The 19531-nt window shown below is 40.2% G+C and overlaps 1 protein-coding gene across 1 annotated transcript in view; it reads right to left on the bottom strand.

The window, feature by feature from the left end:
* Nucleotides 1-19531, bottom strand: part of atp2c1 (ATPase secretory pathway Ca2+ transporting 1) — a 96809-nt gene that overhangs the window by 70821 nt on the left and 6457 nt on the right. The window contains exon 2 of the mRNA XM_078539623.1: nucleotides 798-908. Coding sequence (XP_078395749.1) covers nucleotides 798-908 — 111 coding nt within the window. The remainder of the gene's footprint in view (nucleotides 1-797; nucleotides 909-19531) is intronic.

Raw genomic sequence — 19531 nt, forward strand, 5'->3', positions numbered from 1 at the left:
TTTGCACCTGATGATTATCAAATGATCATTGCACAAAAGTGCATATTATGAATCCCAATTTAAGATTAAATCCTTCTGGGCTTTAAAGCCCTGTACTGCTCATTAAGGCATACTGTCTAGGCTCAGATGAGATAAATGCAATTTGGACAAGACGATCAGAGGGTGACTAGTGACTCAACACTTTAAAAAGAAAAATGTGTTGAGGAAGAGGGATTGGAACCATGAAATTTAAATATAGGTTTGCACTGCTGAAAAGAAATGGATTATCACAAGAACAGCTTTATATTCTAACAAAATCACAATATTTAAAAAAAATAATTTCTAAACATCTTTTTTCATCACTTATGAATATAATCACCTTAATATGCAACCCCACCCCCCCGCCCCCTCTCTCAAGGGCAATTAGGGATGGGCAACAAATGCTGGCCTTGCTAGCAAAATTTGATCCAAGAATGAATTTTTTTAAATTACTCTATAAATGGTCTGTTACATTACATTTACTCAGCTATTTCAAACAATATTTCAAACCCACAATTTCTCTGAACAAATGAAGTAATACTTCCCACCAAGAAGTGCCTTACAGAAAAGTTACTCAATATTCAAAATGGATCACATTTCAAAGGCGATTTTTATAAAGAAACTCACACTATAATGGAAACATTGTTTTTTGCTGTATAAATTAAGTTTAATGTTAAATGCTTCCTCAACATAGTTAGTTAAAGTCCATATGAAAATGGTCCTTTAAAGAGACAAAGAATCCTGCACCTACTTCGCCGCTACAGTTATAAACACTTTACCTGCAAAATGCTAGCAACTTCATCAACAGGTAGTTCGCTTGCCCTTTTTGATGACAGTACCGGAATCATTATTTCATTTTCACTGTGGTATAACTCCTCAGATCCCGGAGCCTAGGGTATCAGACACAAAGAGACACTGATTTGTACTGGCAATTAACTATTCAGATAATAGAATATAATCGAGTACTGTAAGCTACTTTAGAGAATACACAATGATACAGCTAACTTCTGTGCACCTGACAAACTATCAACATGAAAACTGCAAATGTTAACATTGTTAGGTGCTCAATGATTTTAAAAGAAAAACATGATTAGCATTAAATTTGAATTGAAAGGTAATAAATATCCAAGGCAAGGAATACCATAGAACTGAGCCCATGCAGGCCAACTAAAAGACTGTAGGCTTACAGAGACCACACCTGGAATATTGTGTGCAATTTTGATCTCCTTATCTGAGGGAGGATGTTCTTGCTATAGAGGGACTGCAGCGAAGGTTTACCAGACTGATTCCTGGAATGGTGGGACTGACATATGAGGAGAGATTGAGTTGGTTAGGATTATATTCACTGGAGTTCAGAAGAATGAGGGGGATCGCATAGAAACTTATAAAATTCTAACAGGTCTAGACAGGTTAGATGCAGGAAGGACGTTCCCGATGGTGGGGGAGTCCAGAACCAGGGGTCACAGTCTGAGGATACGGGGTAGGCCATTTAGGACTGAGATAAGGAGAAATTTCTTCATCCAGAGAGTGGTGAGCCTGTGGAATTTGCTACCACAGAAAGTAGTTGAGGCTAAAACATTGTATATTTTCAAGGAGTTAGATATAACTCTTGGGGCGAAAGGGATCAAAGGATATGGGTAGAAAGCGGGAGCAGGCTATTGAGTTGGGTGAACAGCCATGATCATAATGAATGGCGGAGCAGTCCTGAAGGGCCGAATGGCCTACTCCTGCTCCTATTTTCTACGTTTCTATGTTACATCTCAATGTAACATTGAGGGGGTGCTGCAAGGTCAAAAGTACAATCTTTTGGATGCAATGTTAAAACAAGACCCCCATCTCACCGTTCAAGTAGATTTGAACGGTCTCATGGCACTATTTAAAGAAGACAGAGGTTGCCCAGATCAACATTTATCAATCAGCCAACCCCACAAAACAAGGATTAATTGGTAAATTATCCCATTGCAGTTTATAGTCCTTTGTTGTGCACAAGTCCCTTCTTCTTAGGCAGTCCCCCAGGATTAAGGAAGACTTGCATCCACTCCGGTTTCATGGGTTGAGGTGGCCGATAAGTCAAATATGCAATCTGCAGGCTCTGCCACATGTGGGACATGTGGTGCTCGAAGCGTCAGGCAGATGAGTTGTCTAGAAGTTTGTGCACTCTCACCAACACCTCGACTTCTCATTTCCACTGACCCACGAGACTCCCTGGCTTGTAACCGACCAAAATGGAGAAGGTTCATTTGTGAAGGCATTGTACAAACACCTTTATATCAGCAATGAATACATTTTAAAAGTACCTCATTGGCTGTGAAGTGCCGTGAGGCCTCCTGAGACTGTAAAAGGTGTTATATAAATACAAGTTCTAACTTTCTTTCTAAACCACAAGCAAATTCCTTTAACTAATGAGGTTGCCTGAATTCCATTGTACAGTAGTTGCACAGCCTGCAATTCCTGATGAAGTAACAACTGGTTTCACTGGTTTTCCAATCTTCTCAAATTTACCAGCAGAAACAATAAGCAACTGGGAGAACGCTTATTAGGGTTTGATAGGGGTGAATGAGTGGCAGGCTATCATGTGAGTAGCTGCTTTAATCAAATTCACCCAACAGAGTAACAGTGAAGACCAATGTTGCTATAGAGAAGAAAACTGTACACCTCGATACAAACCTAGATTTGGCAAACAGAATTTGTTAAAAACAAAAAACTACTGCGGATGCTGGAAATCCAAAACAAAAACAGAATTACCTGGAAAAACTCAGCAGGTCTGGCAGCATCGGCGGAGAAGAAAAGAATTGACATTTCGAGTCCTCATGACCCTTCAGCAGAACTGAGTAAAGTTAGGAGAGGGGTGAAATATAAGCTGGTTTAAAGGGAGGGGGGGATGGGGGAGAGAAGTTGGGGTGGGGGGTGGTTGTAGGGACAAGCAAGCAGTGATAGGAGCAGATAATCAAAAGATGTCACAGACAAAAGGAACAAAGAGGTGTTAAAGGTGGTGATATTATCTAAGAAAATGTGCTAATTAAGAATGGATGGCAGGACACTCAAGGTACAGCTCTATGGGGGTGGGGTGGAAAGACTGACAGGGTATTACAGTTATAGATTTAAAAATAATGGAAATAGGTGGGAAAAGAAAAATCTATATAAATTATTGGAAAAAACAAAAGGGAGGGGGAAGAAACGGAAAGGGGGTGGGGATGGGGGAGGGAGTTTAAGAAAGATCTAAAGTTGTTGAATTCAATATTCAGTCCGGAAGGCTGTAAAGTGCCTAGTCGGAAGATGAGGTGCTGTTCCTCCAGTTTGCGTTGGGCTTCACTGGAACAATGCAACAAGCCAAGGACAGACATGTGGGCAAGAGAGCAGGGTGGAGTGTTAAAATGGCAAGCGACAGGGAGGTTTGGGTCTTTTTTGCGGACAGACCGCAGGTGTTCTGCAAAGCGGTCGCCCAGTTTGCGTTTGGTCTCTCCAATGTAGAGGAGACCACATTGGGAGCAACAAATGTAGTAGACTAAGTTAGGGGAAATGCAAGTGAAATGCTGCTTCACTTGAAAGAAGTATTTGGGCCCTTGGACGGTGAGGAGAGAGGAAGTGAAGGGGCAGGTGTTGCATCTTCTGCGTGGGCATGGGGAGGTGCCGTAGGTGGGGGTTGAGGAGTAGGGGGTGATGGAGGAGTGGACCAGGGTGTCCCAGAGGGAACGATCCCTACGGAAATTTGTTAAAAGCCTTCATAAAAACCTGTTTGTGGGAGCATGATGCACTAAGGAGACACTTAAGAATGCAATTGCTGGTACATTAAAGCTATTAAAATTCCTACCATATTGGACCATTGGGAATTGTCTACAACTAAATTTGAGATTACAGCATTGAGAATGAATTTCCAAGTGCAGTGACTTAATACATTACAGATTACTCAACACCACCCCCCCCCACACACACCTCCAACCAAGGCTGCTACCATTCTAAATTCTAGCTAGAACTCAAGCTATGTGAGTCTTTATTTTGGTAGAAATAAAGACTAAAGATGCTTCATCTAGCAGGATATGCTGCAATTCCATAAGATCTTAAATAAGGTTCTATTTTGGTGAATTCAGCTTTATACAGAATATAAAACAAAAAATAGGTTAAATGTGTCAAGATAGCTAAAGGCCTTATATAAAGTCCATTTCTTCTTTAAAACTAAATTTAACACAACGCTGAAGGTATATCAATTATAAAGGAGAAACTGAATACCACCATTTTATTTCCTGAGCAGGCAAAACAAACTTTGGAAAGTACATGGTTTCACTTTGCGGTCAAATTTACTGCCAGTGTTGGAACATTTTTAATAAATCACCTCTTTCGTTAGCACAAGTAACAAAACTAATTGAGGTGCCAGAAAATTCAGCAGGTCTGCAAATGGGGCAACCATTTCCTGATTTACAAAGGAATTATTCAAATATTGTGCATAACGTTCTCAGTAATATTTACTTTTCCCACTGCCTTTGGTATGGAGCAAAAGAGTTGATTTTTTTGCTATCCTGTTATTCAGACCTCAAAATAAGTTATATTCAAGAACAATCGAATCTGGTTATGATCAATTCTAATGACCTCAAATGTTGCCATACATAACCAAAAGTCCACTATGTTGGCAGACAGTTATCTCAATCCTTCAGTTTCCAATAATTTTCACTTTGTTTTCCAGGGCAGATTAATTAGTACAGCCAACTTATGCTGAAAAGTTTACACAACATAAAAGGCAAAGCCTGTCAGAAAATGGAATTTTGGAAATGGTAATTTGACACTATGTCCACTGATCACCACAAACTTCAATCACACAAAGCACATTCTACTACATTCCAAAGTTAAAAATTGCACAAAAAAATCAACACAGTGTTCTGAGTTGGCTTTGAACCCATAACCTTGTGATTCAGAGACGAGTGCGCCACTGAGTGACCCAAATCAACATTAATTGAATATTATTATCCAATGATTAAATAGTCAAAGTTTTTTAAAAATGCAAACTAAGTGTTTTTTTCCCCAAGGGAGGAATGATTTTTATTTGATGTCTACCAGATAATAGAAAAGGTATGCAGCTAATCAGCCAATAAAGAAAAATAATGGTCCATCCATGTTATTAATACAGTAATTCACACAGCCGACAACTTTTTGAAAAGGTGCTTATAAAGGTAGTCAAGCAGTCAAGAACAATGGGTTGATTTGGCTTTAACATGATCTCCAAAAAGGATGTAGGTCATTGATAGTTATGCAAGTTTAAGACACATTTCAAATATTATCAGACAAGCCCTAATGTACTCAACCAGTCTTTGCATAACAATGTCAATTTCTTTTTAAAACTCAGCATTTTAAGTATGAATCATTATGTATTTGGTTCAAAACTGAGGAACATTCTTTAAAGCAGTAATACAGAAAAGTCTAAAAAAGAGTTGTATAGAAATTTGTCAAAGTCCAATGCCTTTGGAATATTAAAGAAATCTGTCAAAGTCACCTTAACTGGGCTCATGGATCCCATACCAATTCAGAGATACATGGACGCAAATGGGTGGTGTAAACTTTCTAATATAAGCCACACAGTACAAAAAATATGGCCATCACTAAGCTGACAACTTCCAGGTAACAGTACCCCTACCCAACTTAGTGTAGACACAGCTTTTTTTTTAAAATTGACAGTTGATGTTCACAGTAAAATAACACAGGATAAACTAATGCACACAAACCAGCAGAGCTCTGGGGCAAATCATTCCCACAATTTTGTGTAAATTTTGTACTGCAAAAAAAGTCACCAGAAAAGTTAAGTGAAGGTAAAGATTGTTGCACAAGAGATTAAATTGGGAGATTAGGAGTAAGGTAGATTGGTAACTCCTCCTATTTGCCTGTGAAACTCTCCAACTTGTTCCTTTTACCTCCACACCAGAATCCCACACTATTACATAAAAAGGTAATCAGTGCTGATCTTCTCTACCTTGTACTGACTTGGCACAGGAAACAAAATGTTTAACAACAGGAAATACATTTTTTTTAAAGGTACTAAGCACAGCATCCAGGGGAAGATAGCCATTTTCCCCATTTAGCTGCTTTGAATGGGGATGCTTCATGGAGGTGAAGTATCATCCATTCGTTCTGATGTCAACTTGGAAATAAGATAAAGGGCCATCCACCTGATATGCTGGTCTTTTTCACTAGAAATCCAACATGAGCCATGGTTGGGACCTGTGAAATGTACTACAATTCATCAAATGTAAAAGATATCAGATGAACTCGACAGTCAAAATACAAAGCCTCGGACATACCATGCTACACACTAAATCTGTACCTGACATCCAGGATGTGGTACACCACTCAGATATTTTCCCAACACTTGAAAGTGTCCAATTCAAAAATACAAGCCTCAATTTTAACTCAGGCAAGAATGGGCTCGTCTGGGTCCGAGGCAAACCCTCTTGGCCATAGCAGCATGATATCCAATAGATTTGAAATTCCAGGCCCCATCTGTATGCCCCAGTCAGTTTCTTCCCAAAACCAGCTGGAAGCAGCAGCAACTGTAGTGAGTGGAATATCGAACGCAAAGAGGCCACCGGGGACTGAAGGAATGATCCTCAGCACTTTAGTAGTCAAATAGGCTTAATGGGGAAAGCTCAGGGCAAGGATGCCTAAACTTTTCTCGTCAAGTTTGGAGGAACACCCCAGGCCTTGTTCAACAGGGAAGATTAAAAGTTACCTTTTTTTGAGCCTCTCTGGCCTTGTCTCCTCTTCCCATTATGTTGTCCTGGCAGAAGAGCTGCAACACCATCTCAACTTAGCCCCATGGTTAAAATAGCAGTCAAGGCGCAATGAGACACACTTAAAGGAGGATCTTGCCTATTTCCAGTGCCTGTTGTTCTTCTGCTATGAAGGGCAGTTTAAAATTGTTGCCTATAGAGTTGGTGGAGGATGTCAGTGGGAGAGTCTCACAGGATATCACCTAGCTGGTTTACACCCGGGGTGGGGGGGAAACAAGGTTAAGGTTGACATCCTTGACATTTCCATAAACAATGTGGGATATAAATAGGATAGTGTGTCACAGAGCGAGTACCATTTTACTACTCAGAAATCATGTAGATGCTCAAAATCATTCTTCCGTCCATTCCAGAGTCAGTAAATCTCACGCCACCAGTCATGAATTACACTCGGTCTCTTCTTCCCCTTCCCTTCACTGTCATAAGTTCAAAATCATTCACCCTCACCTACTAAGTCTTGCTTCCTTCAATCCTATTCCAACCCAACCACTCTCTGCCAATTCCTTTCTCCCCTAGCCCTATACCCTCTTCATTTCCCCTTGTATAATATCATCCCCCACTGCCCCCCACCACCCTCCCATACAGTATTCCCAACGACAGCAACTCCTTCCCGTTCAATTGGCTGGTGCTCTTCTCCCTTCACGAACAGATGCTGATCTGACTTCCTCTCACTCCTCTACTCCCTTCATTTCCTCTCCCTTTCCACACCTTATCCTTTCCCGTGCTTCCTTTTGCCTCTCCCGTCACATCAATTTCATTATCTCCCACGCTCTAAACTTGTTTGTTCCGAAGATTTAAATTGCACAGGAGGTTGACTCGTATATATATGTTTCCTTGTGATTGCATGAAGTTTGTATTTTCTGATTAGGTTAAATAACTATCTTTACAGTTAATCATAGTGATTTGTTTAAAGGTCTGAGTGGATGGAGGGAAAAACAACTATTACTACTTGTTAAGGATAAACTAGCAATAAAACCAAACAATGTCACTTATATTTTGTAGGCAGCATTCTGAAGCCAGCAATTAAAACTGATTAAATCACTTGTTTCATTTTTTTCCCCCAAAGTTGTTGCATTTCTGAACCAACCTGTGTTCCCCCAGGTTCAAGTAACAACATGTTCAATGAAATGTAGATATGGGAAACTTAAACAAGCTTGCGGTTGATAACAGGTGAACTTTGAAGGAAAGCAAAAAATTACAAATAGCTATATATGGATTATACAAGTTTGCAAAACAAAAACGGCTGCAGTTTAATGCTATTAAGTGGTACACCTTCGATGCAAGAATGTCAGCTGGAAGTACGAGGATGTGCTATGGTGGGGGAGCAGGTGCTAGACAAACAAAGGGATGTAGGGAGCCCGGTTCTATAACTTATTAAATACTAGCTTGTAAGTGAAGAAATATGACCAGAAAGATTATTGGGACACTGAGCCTCAACAAAAGCTTGCATTTATACTGCACCTTTCACATAATAAAACATCTCATGGTGCTTCACAGGAGTGTTGTTACAAAGCAATATTTGACACCGAGCCACATAAGGAGATGTTAGGGCAAATGACCAAAAGAGGCAGATTTTACAGAGAGTCATAAAGGAGGAGATAAAGAAGTGGAAAGGTTTAGGAAGGAAATTCCAGAGCTCAGAGCCCAGGCAGCTAAAGCTATAAAAATTGGGGATGCGCAAGAGGCCAGATTTGACAGAGCGCAGAGATCTTGGAGGGTTATGGGGCTGGTGCTTCATCACAAGAAGCCCAGAGGTTTAGAGCATAAAATAACTAATGTTGCTGTATTTTTTTAAATATTGGAATGGAACAGGGTGAATGGAAACAGCACTTCCTTTCGGTACAGCAATCAGGAACAAGGGATCATAATTTGGAATTCTAGCTACGCCCAGAGAAAAACTTTTCTGTACATAGGATTGCAAGAATTTGGAATGCATTTTTTCCAGAGTCCTTTGAGGTGCATAAAAGCAAGATAAACGCTTACTTGAGACTGAGGGTATGAAGAGGCATGGAGACAAGGCAGGAAATTGGGATTTAAAAGATATAACTAATGTGGTCCACAAAACTGTCAGATCATAAATAAATGAAAACTTCTTGTAAAAATAGAACTTCAAAGTATTTCCAGCATTTACTTGAGCAATCTAAATTTGAAGTATCGCTGTTATCCTAAAGAGAGACATTGTAGCTACCAAAAAATAGGCCTCTACCACTTAGTGGATAAGACAACAGGCTGTACAGGAATTAACCAGTCAGCAGGACTCAACAACAACAATTTGTATTTGTATTGCTCCTTCAACATAATAAAACATTCTAAGGTTCTTCACTGGAGCATTATTGAACAAAATATTACACTGAGCTAAATAAGGAAATAGAACAGATGACCAAAAAGCTTGATCAAAGAGGTAGGTTTCAAAGAGTGTCTGAATGGAGGAAAGCAAGATAGAGACAAAGAGTGGTGTAGGGAGGCAGCTGCAGAGCTTAGGGCCCAGGCAACTGAAGGCATGGTCACTAATGGTGGAGCAATTAAAATTGAGGATATTCCAGAATTAGATGTGCAGATATCTCAGAGGGTTGGCGATTACAGAGATAGGGAGGGGCGAGGCCATGGAGAGATTTGAAAACACGGAAGAGAATTTTAAAATAAAGATGTTGCTTGATTGGGAGCCAATGTAAGGGGTGATACATGAATGGGACTTGGTGCGAGTTAAAACAGGGGCAGCAGTCTCAGAACATTAAATTGAAAAATAAAAACACTGGCTAGTCAAGATTTGTGCCCCACAATATGATTAGTACTTTTTTTCCAAGTTAGGTGATAGTTTTTTTTATATGCTGTTATGATCCTTGGTTGGTCACAACAACGGTTTAAATTTATTTTTCACAAGGATATGCCTTTTCCAAATCAAAATGTATTTAACTATTTCAGCTGTGAACAATAAGGAGCCAATCAAACAAGGTTTCTTGAGTCAAAGAGAGAGAAAATTTATTAACTTCTAAACTCAAGAAAAATAATAAAAGCATTTGGCCCTCATGCAGTCATTCTGACCTACATAGACACACACCCAGGTAATCAGAAATAAGGGAAGTTAGAGCCCAATAAAAAAAAGGTTAAACAATATACAGTTAAGAGTATAAAAATCTATACCTGTAATGCCCTGTCAGTCTTTCCACCCCACCCCCACTAGAGCTGTACCTTGAGTGTCCTGCCATCCATTCTTAATTAGCACATTCTCTTAGATAATATCACCACCTTTAACACTTCTTTGTTCCTTTGTCTGTAACATCTTTTGATTATCTGCTCCTATCACTGCTTGCTTGTCCCTACAACCACCAACCCCCCCAACTTCTCTCCCCCCCCCCCCACCCCTCCACCTTAAACCAGCTTATATTTCACCCTTCTCCTGATATTGCTCAGTTCTGTTGAAGGGTCATGAGGACTCGAAACGTCAACTCTTTTCTTCTCCGCCGATGCTGCCAGACCTGCTGAGTTTTTCCAGGTAATTCTGTTTTTGTTTTGGATTTCCAGCATCCGCAGTAGTTTTTTGTTTTTACAGTTAAGAGTCCTTTGATTGTCCTTGGGGCATACATTTCAAACGGCTGATTTAGATTATCTGCTTTCTTGGAAGCAGTCAGATGTACAAGTTGTTGCAACTTGTTTGCTGGTAGGTTTCTGATACAGTTGGCTTCTTGAACCAGGTGACATGCTTATTCCAAAAAAGAGAGAGGGAGAGAGAGCAGCCTTTAGCCCGTTTCCTCTGCTGAAGACTTTCTTGACACTACCTGCGTCACTTGCAATCTCTCCCTAATGGCTGGGCAGCCTTGCCTTGAAATACTTCACACACTGTGTATTTCCAAGAGGTTTTGGGTGGGTCTGTCTGTGACACCAATTTTTTCAATATCCAGTAATTTGCATTATTAATGTCTCTTTCTTAGACAGTTACAACTTTCAATGGATGTCTGGATTATAGAAAATGTCTCCCTCTTCATACTCCCCCGAGGGTGATTTCTTTGCTTCTCACCTTCACCTTGGAATGTGACCTTGCATTTTTAAGTAGTTTGCTCTACCTCAGCTCAAATTTCAAAATTTCCAGTCAGCTGAAAGTTGAAACATCATATTTTCAAAAATAAAGGGGCATAGCCTCGTGACAATGCTCCTATTAAATATATAAACTATGGGGAAAGAGCAGGGAAGTGGAGCTGGCACAGGCGCCGTAGGCCAACTGGCCTCCTCTGTGCTTTCAGATTCTATGATACAAAGGAACACTATTCGATCAAAATAGCAAAAATATTAGGGATTTTATTTAAGAATACAAATAGTGGCAAACAAAGGCGAATAAAAGTCGGATACCCAAAAAATAAGTCACCGGTGTCCAAAAGGCTGAATGTAAGCCAAACATAGTCTGTGAGATCCTTTAACCCCTTCTTCAGTGATACCACTGCCAATTTCCTGAGCTATTTGTCACTGATTTCAGCAACATTGGACAGCTCCCACAAGTCCCCAGGTCCTGGGTAATGGAAAAGGCTGTTGCTTGGTTTGGTCAAAAGTCCACCACCTGGGGACAAATCCTTTCCAATCCTCCAGGCCTGGGAACCTGAGTATTGAGGCTTCCAAGTTTCCACTCCAGAGAGGAGGAGAGGAGGAAGAGAAAGGGAGGTCTGCAGAGCGGAGGCAGCTCACTTTTACATGTATGGAGAAGGGCCTTGCTTTGTCCACACAAGGGTCTCACATTTGTGGTTTTAAATTTTAGTTTGTATGAGTGACATACTTTCTTATATATGGCACCTTGCTTTTTGTGTGTGGTGGCTCACATTATTGTGCAGTCAAATCTGGCCCGCTCACTGGTTTTGTCCTTGATATTCAGGCCCTGATTCAAAGGTTGGGCACCACTGTAATTAAAGACATTTCAATGGCTCAAAGGGGCATTACTGAGCCATATAAATCATATCCATGATCTTTACTTGTTTAAAAATGTTAAAGTTGCCTTAAAATCGGCAGATACAAATGTAACCATACTGGACAGACTCTGCTCTGCCCACATTCCTAACCTTCCTTAAGTGAAACTCTTATTGAAAAAACAAAGGGAAACAAAGGGTTCATCATCCACTCAGAACACAGTCTCAAAATTCCCCTTTGATGTTACATTACACTGTCGTCAATTTATTCATTTACAGTATCTGCCTTTTCTGCCTTGGTAATTAGGTAAAATGGGAGCTTATTCTATCATCTCAGTAAGGAGATGCAGTTCAGGTGAGGGTTTCAAAGCATCCCAGTGTTGTTTCTTTATCTACTTTTATGTGCTAAATTTGGTTTGTGTGGTGTTAAACAATTCTTAACCAAAGCACCAGTGGGAACCACAAAATTGGCTTCAGCATCTCAGGGCTAGAAAAATCACCCACAGTTCCTGCTCCAGGGTAATGTCCAGCAATTTCTGTTAGGTATTAGGAGGAAATATATTTCAGCTTAATCCTGAGCTATGCTTAGCTCCCTACATCCATCACCAACACCAGATTTTTCCACCTCTGCAACATTGCCAATGTCCACTACTCCAGTGCTGTGAAAACCTGATCAACGCCTTCATTACTGCTAAAAGACACCCCTTTCAAGTGTCCATCCTACACAATTCCTCAGGCCATGACCTCTCTTGCAACCATGTGCTTCACAAGCCATGCCAATATCTAATGTATAGATCCTCAGCAGCGGGCTCAAATCACTTCCGTGTTGCCCCACCCTACTTCTATGATTGCCTCATAATATAAGCCCATGCACAGACCCTCTGCACCTCCAAAATGAGTCTATTTCTCATCGTTGACTTCTACCACTGCAATTCTTTCAGCCACCAGGTCCCCATTTTCAGGACCTCCCTTTCAAAATCCTTCCTTGTTGCCATAACCCTTTCCAACCTTCAAAGACCTCCTCAGTACCCTTTTTTATATCCTCTTCCTAACCTATTCCCCTCACACTTTTCCCATCCACTTACAAACATACAAATTAGGAGGAGTAGGACATTTGGCCCTTGAGTCTGCTCCGCCATCTGACAAGATCACAGCTGATCTGACTGTGGCTTCAAGTCTACTTTCCTATAAAAATGAACATTTGAATTAGGAGCAGACCAGAGTGGAGTTGGCATTCACTTTTGTGCAAACTGTTCAGGAATACTGCTCTGCACAGAAGGGACATACATATATGTAAGCTGTTATTGAGGGTGTCACCAAAACAGGAAAAGTGCTATATTCAAAACGTGTTATACATCAAGCAACCACAATGTCACTTTATGATGGACCATAGTTCTGCCTTACTGCAGTGTATAAATTGTTTGACAATCTCTTCACTGCTGACACTGCTACATGAAAAAGACAGGACTGATAACAAGGTATAACAAGCTTTAGTAGATCAAAACTACTGAATGCAGAGCATTGTGAAACTTTCACTATATAAGAATGAATAAACACATTTCCATTTTACTTCACAACTTGAAACCTTTCAATGCAATACCTTTAACATTGCTAAGCAACGCAAACAAATTTTCTTTAGCAGAAAGATAAAAAACAGTTTGATCTGCAAACTGATTGCATGCAGAATTTTATCTACGGCAACAAAACACCTGCAAAAAATATAGACCTCAATGGCTGCAATATCCCACGGTCAAGCTGAGACACTGGATACTAATAACAATTGTATAATTACATTCACAATTCTACATTGACGGCAGCAAGTCAGGTTAGGGTTAGGGCAATCATTTTACAGAATGGTTTTCGTAAAATAATTTGCTCAATTATAACTTCACAGGCTTCAAGTATGTCATCGAGGGCACCAGTAGAGTGAATTGAAACATGTAATTGAAAATGTCACTTTGTGCAGAGCTGTCGAAGGGTTCAAAATCCTTCTTGTTTCCCTGGCATGCAATTATCTGCGAGGAAAATGCAAATCTATCTGTCCTGGGTCACAGTTAAAGAATAAAGGTTACTGCTGTATAGTTGCAGTTTCATGAGCAATTGTTTGCTGCAGTTCTAGGTATTGTAGCTTAAAAGCACAATGAAAGTCTGTGGCTCAGCATAAAGCACCACAGGGAAAATCCATTTTAAAATCTACCTGCCACACAGACACAATGGGCTGAATGGCCTCTTTCTGTGCTGTAACTTTTCTATGGCTCTATAGTCAGGTGGAAATTTTATAGCCTGTCTGTCCTCGAAGTTTGTTGCATGACTTACAGGAGATCCCAGTTCCAGTAAATGTACATTAAAGACTGAAGCAGCTTATCAGATTTTGCCACGGTAAAATCCACATGGCATGGATTTAAGTTAATAAGGTCAGGCCTGCTCTTTTAACTAGGTAAAGCTACAGTATCCCTTATGATTACACTTGAGCATAGGGGCTGCCTTTCAAAATAATCAAATTAAATATATTTAACATTCCTTTCCGAATTCCTTTCTTCAATGCTCCCTTTTTAATTTAAGATGTTCCAATTACAGGATCACCTTCAATATATTTTCAAACTGCTAGATTTCAATATTTCTGATGCCATGAAAAGATTTTGATAATGACAATAAATAAAAGTCATCTCAAGTTGAATTGAATTCACAAGAAGTTAAATTGACAGAGGGAGTCCAGCTGGAGTAATTAGAACATAGGTGAGATAGGGGTGCAGCGAGGAGAGAATAGGTATGCTATTGTCATACAGCACATGGTGCCGGCCACCAAGCACCTATCTATTCTAATCCCATTTTCCAGCACTTGGCCCGTAGCCCTGTATGCTGCGGCATTTCAAGTGCTCATCTAAGTACTTCTTAAATGTTGTGAGGGCTCCTGCCTTACCCCCTCAGGCAGTGTGTTCCAGATTCCAACCACCTTCTGCGTGAAAAAACTTTTCCTCAAATCCCCTCTAAACCTCCTGCCCCTCATAATTTTGTATACCTCTATCAGGTACCCCCTCAACCTTCTCTGCTCTAAGGAAAACAACCCTAGCCTATCCAGTCTCTCTTATAGCTGAAACGTTCCAGCCCAGGCAACATCCTGGTGAATCTCTTCTGCACCCTCTCCGGTGCAATCACATCCTTCCTATAGTGTGGTGACCAGAACTGCACACAGTACTCCAGCTGTGGCCTAACTAGCATTTTACAAATCTCCAACATAACTTCCCTGCTCTTATATTCTATGCCTCGGCTAGTAAAGGCAAATATCCCATATGCCTTCTTAACCACCTTATCTATCTGTGCTGCTGTCTTCAGGGCTCTATAGACATGTACACCAACAGCCCTCTGATCCTCTGTACTTCCTAGGGTTCTACCATTCATTGAGTATTTCCTTGCCATGTTAGTCCTCCCAAAATGCATCACCTCACACTTCTTAGGATTAAATTCCACTTGCCACTGCTCTGCCCATTTTACCAGCCCATTTATATCGTCCTGTAATCTAAAGCTTTCCTCTTCACTACTTATGACACCAAGAATTTCCATGTCATCTGAAAACTTACTGATCGTACCTCCTATATCCACGTCTAAATCATTAGTGTACACTACAAACAGCAAGGGTCCCAGCACCGATCCCTGCGGTACACCACTCGTCACAGGCTTCCAATCGCAAAAACAACCTTGGACCATCACCCTCTGCCTCCTGCCACTAAGCCAATTTTGGATCCAATCTGCCAAATTGCCCTGGATCCCATGGGCTCTTACCTTCTTGACCATTCACCTATGCGGGACCTTGTCAAAAGCCTTAATGAAGTCCATGTAGATGATATCAACTGCACTACCCTCATCTACACAACTAGTCACCTCCTCGGAAAAGTCAATCAAATTTGTTCGACATGACCTCCTCCTGTCAAAGCCATGCTGCCTATCCCTGATTAATCCCTGTCTCTCCAATATTGTGTTCTCTAGGAAGTCATTGAGCAAGCCATCAAAACTGTTCTCCTTGGGACAGTGTGTTATTACATTCTAAACACTTTTACATGGCATATGAGGAAAGACTGAATGGATTCTTACACAGACTGAGGGACACATATGTATGCAGGGGGAGGGAGGAGGCTGGAAGTGGTGCAATGGTCAACTTTGTTGGAACCTCTAATGTCCAGAATTAAGAAAAAGTTACTAACAGAGATGCCGAATACTTTCCTTTTTGTTACAAGGAATCACACAAAATCAAGTCAAGAGTGTGGTAAGATTTACAACAAATGCTACTTTACTCATTCACTTAATTACAACATAAATGAGTTTGTTGATTTGTGTTCCGCTTTATCTCATTCAAATGGGAATTCAGATGATTGGAGAAATGCATATTTTTTTAATTCACTCATGGGATGTAGGTGTCATTGGCAAGGCCAGCATTTGTTGCCCATCCCTAATTGCCCTTGAGAGCATTAAGAATCAACCACATTACTGTGGACCTTGGGTCTCATGTAAGCCAAACCAAGTAAGGATGGCAGATTTCCTTCCCTTTGGACATTAGTGAACTAGATGAGTTTTTACAATAATCAAAGATAGTTTTATGGTCACCATTACTGAGACTAGCTTTCCCCATTCCAGATTTCTTTTTTGATTAACTGAATTTACATTCCACCAGCTGCCATGGTGGGATTTGAACAGAGCTTTAGCCTGGGCCTCTAGATTACTAGTCCAGTGACGTTACCACTACACCGTCATCTCCCCCTAAGGTGAAAGCACTTGCAAGATTATAGTACACAATTTATTACACAATGGGTTTTATTGTTCTGATTCTCCCAGGTCACAACACAAACGTGACGACTACATTTTGGGCGGTAGCGGTAATCTGATTATAAAAGATGCAGCATGTTTGCCAGGGAGACTACTAATATTGAACTTGTTACAATATCAACAGCAGACTCAACATTTGTAACAGTAACAAAAAGGCCTCAAACTTCAGTAGCATTAATAAAAGCAACAATTCTCAAATTTTGACAAAAAGATTAAAAATGAAAATCAAAGTTATTTTTCCCCCCAGAGGTGTGGGGCTGCAAATGTTTTCGCAAAGGACAGCTTTAAAGTTTCCGCCTCATTCATCACTGGTGTCATTGCTACTCAACTCCAAGTCCAACCCCTCTCAATCACTTCCTGCTCAAATCTCTCTAGTCTGGTCTATGTCCAACTCATAGCACCAAGACGACCTTGGTACCTTGTTTGACTGTGGCAAGCTGTCACAATCAAACCTGTACCTTCATGGTGTTTGATACAATGAACAATTTCATCCTCCAGTACCTCTCTCCCTCTGGTTCACATCCAAGACACCACCTTCTACTGGTTTCATTTCAACCTATTCAAACATTGGCAGTCAATTTGTCTCCTTCAGTGGGCCTCCACCCATGTTTTCAGTCACCTCCGGCTGCTTCATTCTTAATCTGCCCCTATTCTTATTCTGCATGCCTGACTCAAAAACATCTGCAAAAATGTACACTCATGATGGTTAACACCACTCCTCGTTTCAATGCTTAATTCGGCTATCTAATTGCTTGCTTGACTAAATTCTGGATAATCCATAATATTTGTCAAAGCAGAAAAAAAAATTATTTGATTCCCGCCAAATGCTCTGTTCTTGAGGATAAAAAATGTATAAAACTTGGCAGACTAGGAAACCTAAAGGAATAGAGTAATCACTGAAAAACAAATTTCCTCTTCATGACTTCAGGTAACCCTAGATTAGACCTGGACAGATGGGATGGATCTGGTATAACAAGCTGCTTACAATCCAGAAAATTCTCAATGGATTTCACGATTGATGTCACAAATTGAATGACACTCATGCTCAATTTGTTTTACTGGAGGACATCTGAGTTTTTTTTTTATTTTTAAAAGTGTATTCATTGTAGAATGTTACATAACAATCAAACATGTACCTTTCAGCTATGCAGAGCTAGAAATAGATGTACATAAATAAAATTTATGGACTACTAATCCAGTGGTCTGAACCATTAATCAAAAGAATTAGAGTTCAATTCCCACCACAGCAGTTGGAGAATTTGAACTGTTTTTCAAAAACCTGGAAAAAAACTGGTATCAGTATAATTGACCATGAAGCTATTAGAGTGCTGTAAACATTCGGCTCATTTACAACCTACACCAACATGGTTGAGTCTTAACTTTCACTGAAGCAAAATTACAAGACACGCAGTTGCATCAAACTTCCACACACTGCAATCCAAGGAGGCAGCCCACCACCAGCTTCTCAGGGTAACTAGCAATGGGTAACTTGCCAGTAATGCCAAGACACCAAGAATGAATTTTAAAAATCATTTGTATCTCAAAATGTATTTACAAGCAATGAACTCGCAAGTGGATTATACTCAGCATAAGTACGATGTAGATCACATCCCGCAGTTCCAGTTTTCTAGTGATACTACTCATTTGAAAATTACAGTAATCAAAATCAGATAGTGGAAATTTTACATGAAATTACTTTCATACTAGACAGAAAATAAAATGAAAAATGAGAGCCTATCTGCAGGGCCAAGGCCAAGCTTTATCAAAAGGCCAGTGATTGGCTGGTTTGTAGGATCAGTTGCACCTTATGCTCATTGCACTGAAATTCCACACAAATCCAAAAAACTTGCTTCTTGCAAATCATCTTCAGACAATCTTTTTTTATTATATGTATGATACAGATTGTATAATTTAATAGCATCTTAGTAAACAGATTTAAAAATTAAACCACCAACTTACATTTATGCAGTAATCTTAATGAAGCAGAATGTCCCAAGGCAGTCAATTGTTCAGGGTGAACCCAAGTAAGGATAGGAAGGGAATTAATGAAAATGTGGCCAAAGAACTAGGTGGAAAGGAGGCAAGTAAAGGGGCTTGGAGAGAGAATTCCAAAATGTGGGAGTGAGATGGCTGACAGGTTTGCCACTGACGGTACAGAAAGAACAGGAACAAAGAGCTGCAGGAAGTTGAAGAGGTGGGAAGCACTGTGGCTGCAAAAGGATTTACAGAAGATGGTGAAAACTTTGAAGCTGGTGTGCCAAGGCACAACAAACTAATATGCTTGAGAGGGACCATGTGTGTAATAGAATGCGAGCAATGAAATTTGTGTGGAATGAAGCCTCTGAGGCAGTAAGATGAGTACTGGAAGACTCAAGTCTAAAGGTGATAAAGGCTGAAAAAAGGGATAATGGGGTGAGGTAGAAATTGAGGTGGGTGACATAAACAGCATTGGTGGTTGATGTGATGTGGGAATTCAAGCTAACTTTCAGGACGTAGGAGAGCACCACCGGGTTAAATTAACTAGGTATCCAAGGAGGCACAGTGTGTGCAGTTTCTGGTGGGTCAAAACAGGATGCATTTGGTTCTGCCAATGTTAAACCGCAGAAAATGATTTCTATCTGCAAACATTTAACCATCTTCATAGAGTCCTTGTATTTCTTAATCCATTTCTCCAGAATAGCAAGAGCAATGAGCATAATTGTGACAAATCTGAGAAAGTGTAACCAGCTACAATGAGCTGTACCTGGAAAGACATCAAATATTTTACAATTTGCTAATTACTTGAATCCCTATTTCCCCAATTGTCCCAAGATTATCTGCTCTATGCACTCGCAAGCCATAGGTACATCAATAGAAAAGTACACACTCTGAACTTCATGTGGAAGATCTTTTTACAGGATAGTTTGAAGTATAATCAAGGTAAATTGTCCTTTATTTCTGAATCAAATCACACAAACTTAATGTGGCCTAATTTTTAGGCTAAAAATGTTGTGTATCTCAAATTGTTATCTGTGGCACAGAATTTCAAACCAGCAT

This window comes from Cetorhinus maximus, chromosome 3 (assembly GCF_964194155.1).
Source record: "Cetorhinus maximus chromosome 3, sCetMax3.hap1.1, whole genome shotgun sequence".
Classification (NCBI taxonomy): domain Eukaryota; kingdom Metazoa; phylum Chordata; class Chondrichthyes; order Lamniformes; family Cetorhinidae; genus Cetorhinus; species Cetorhinus maximus.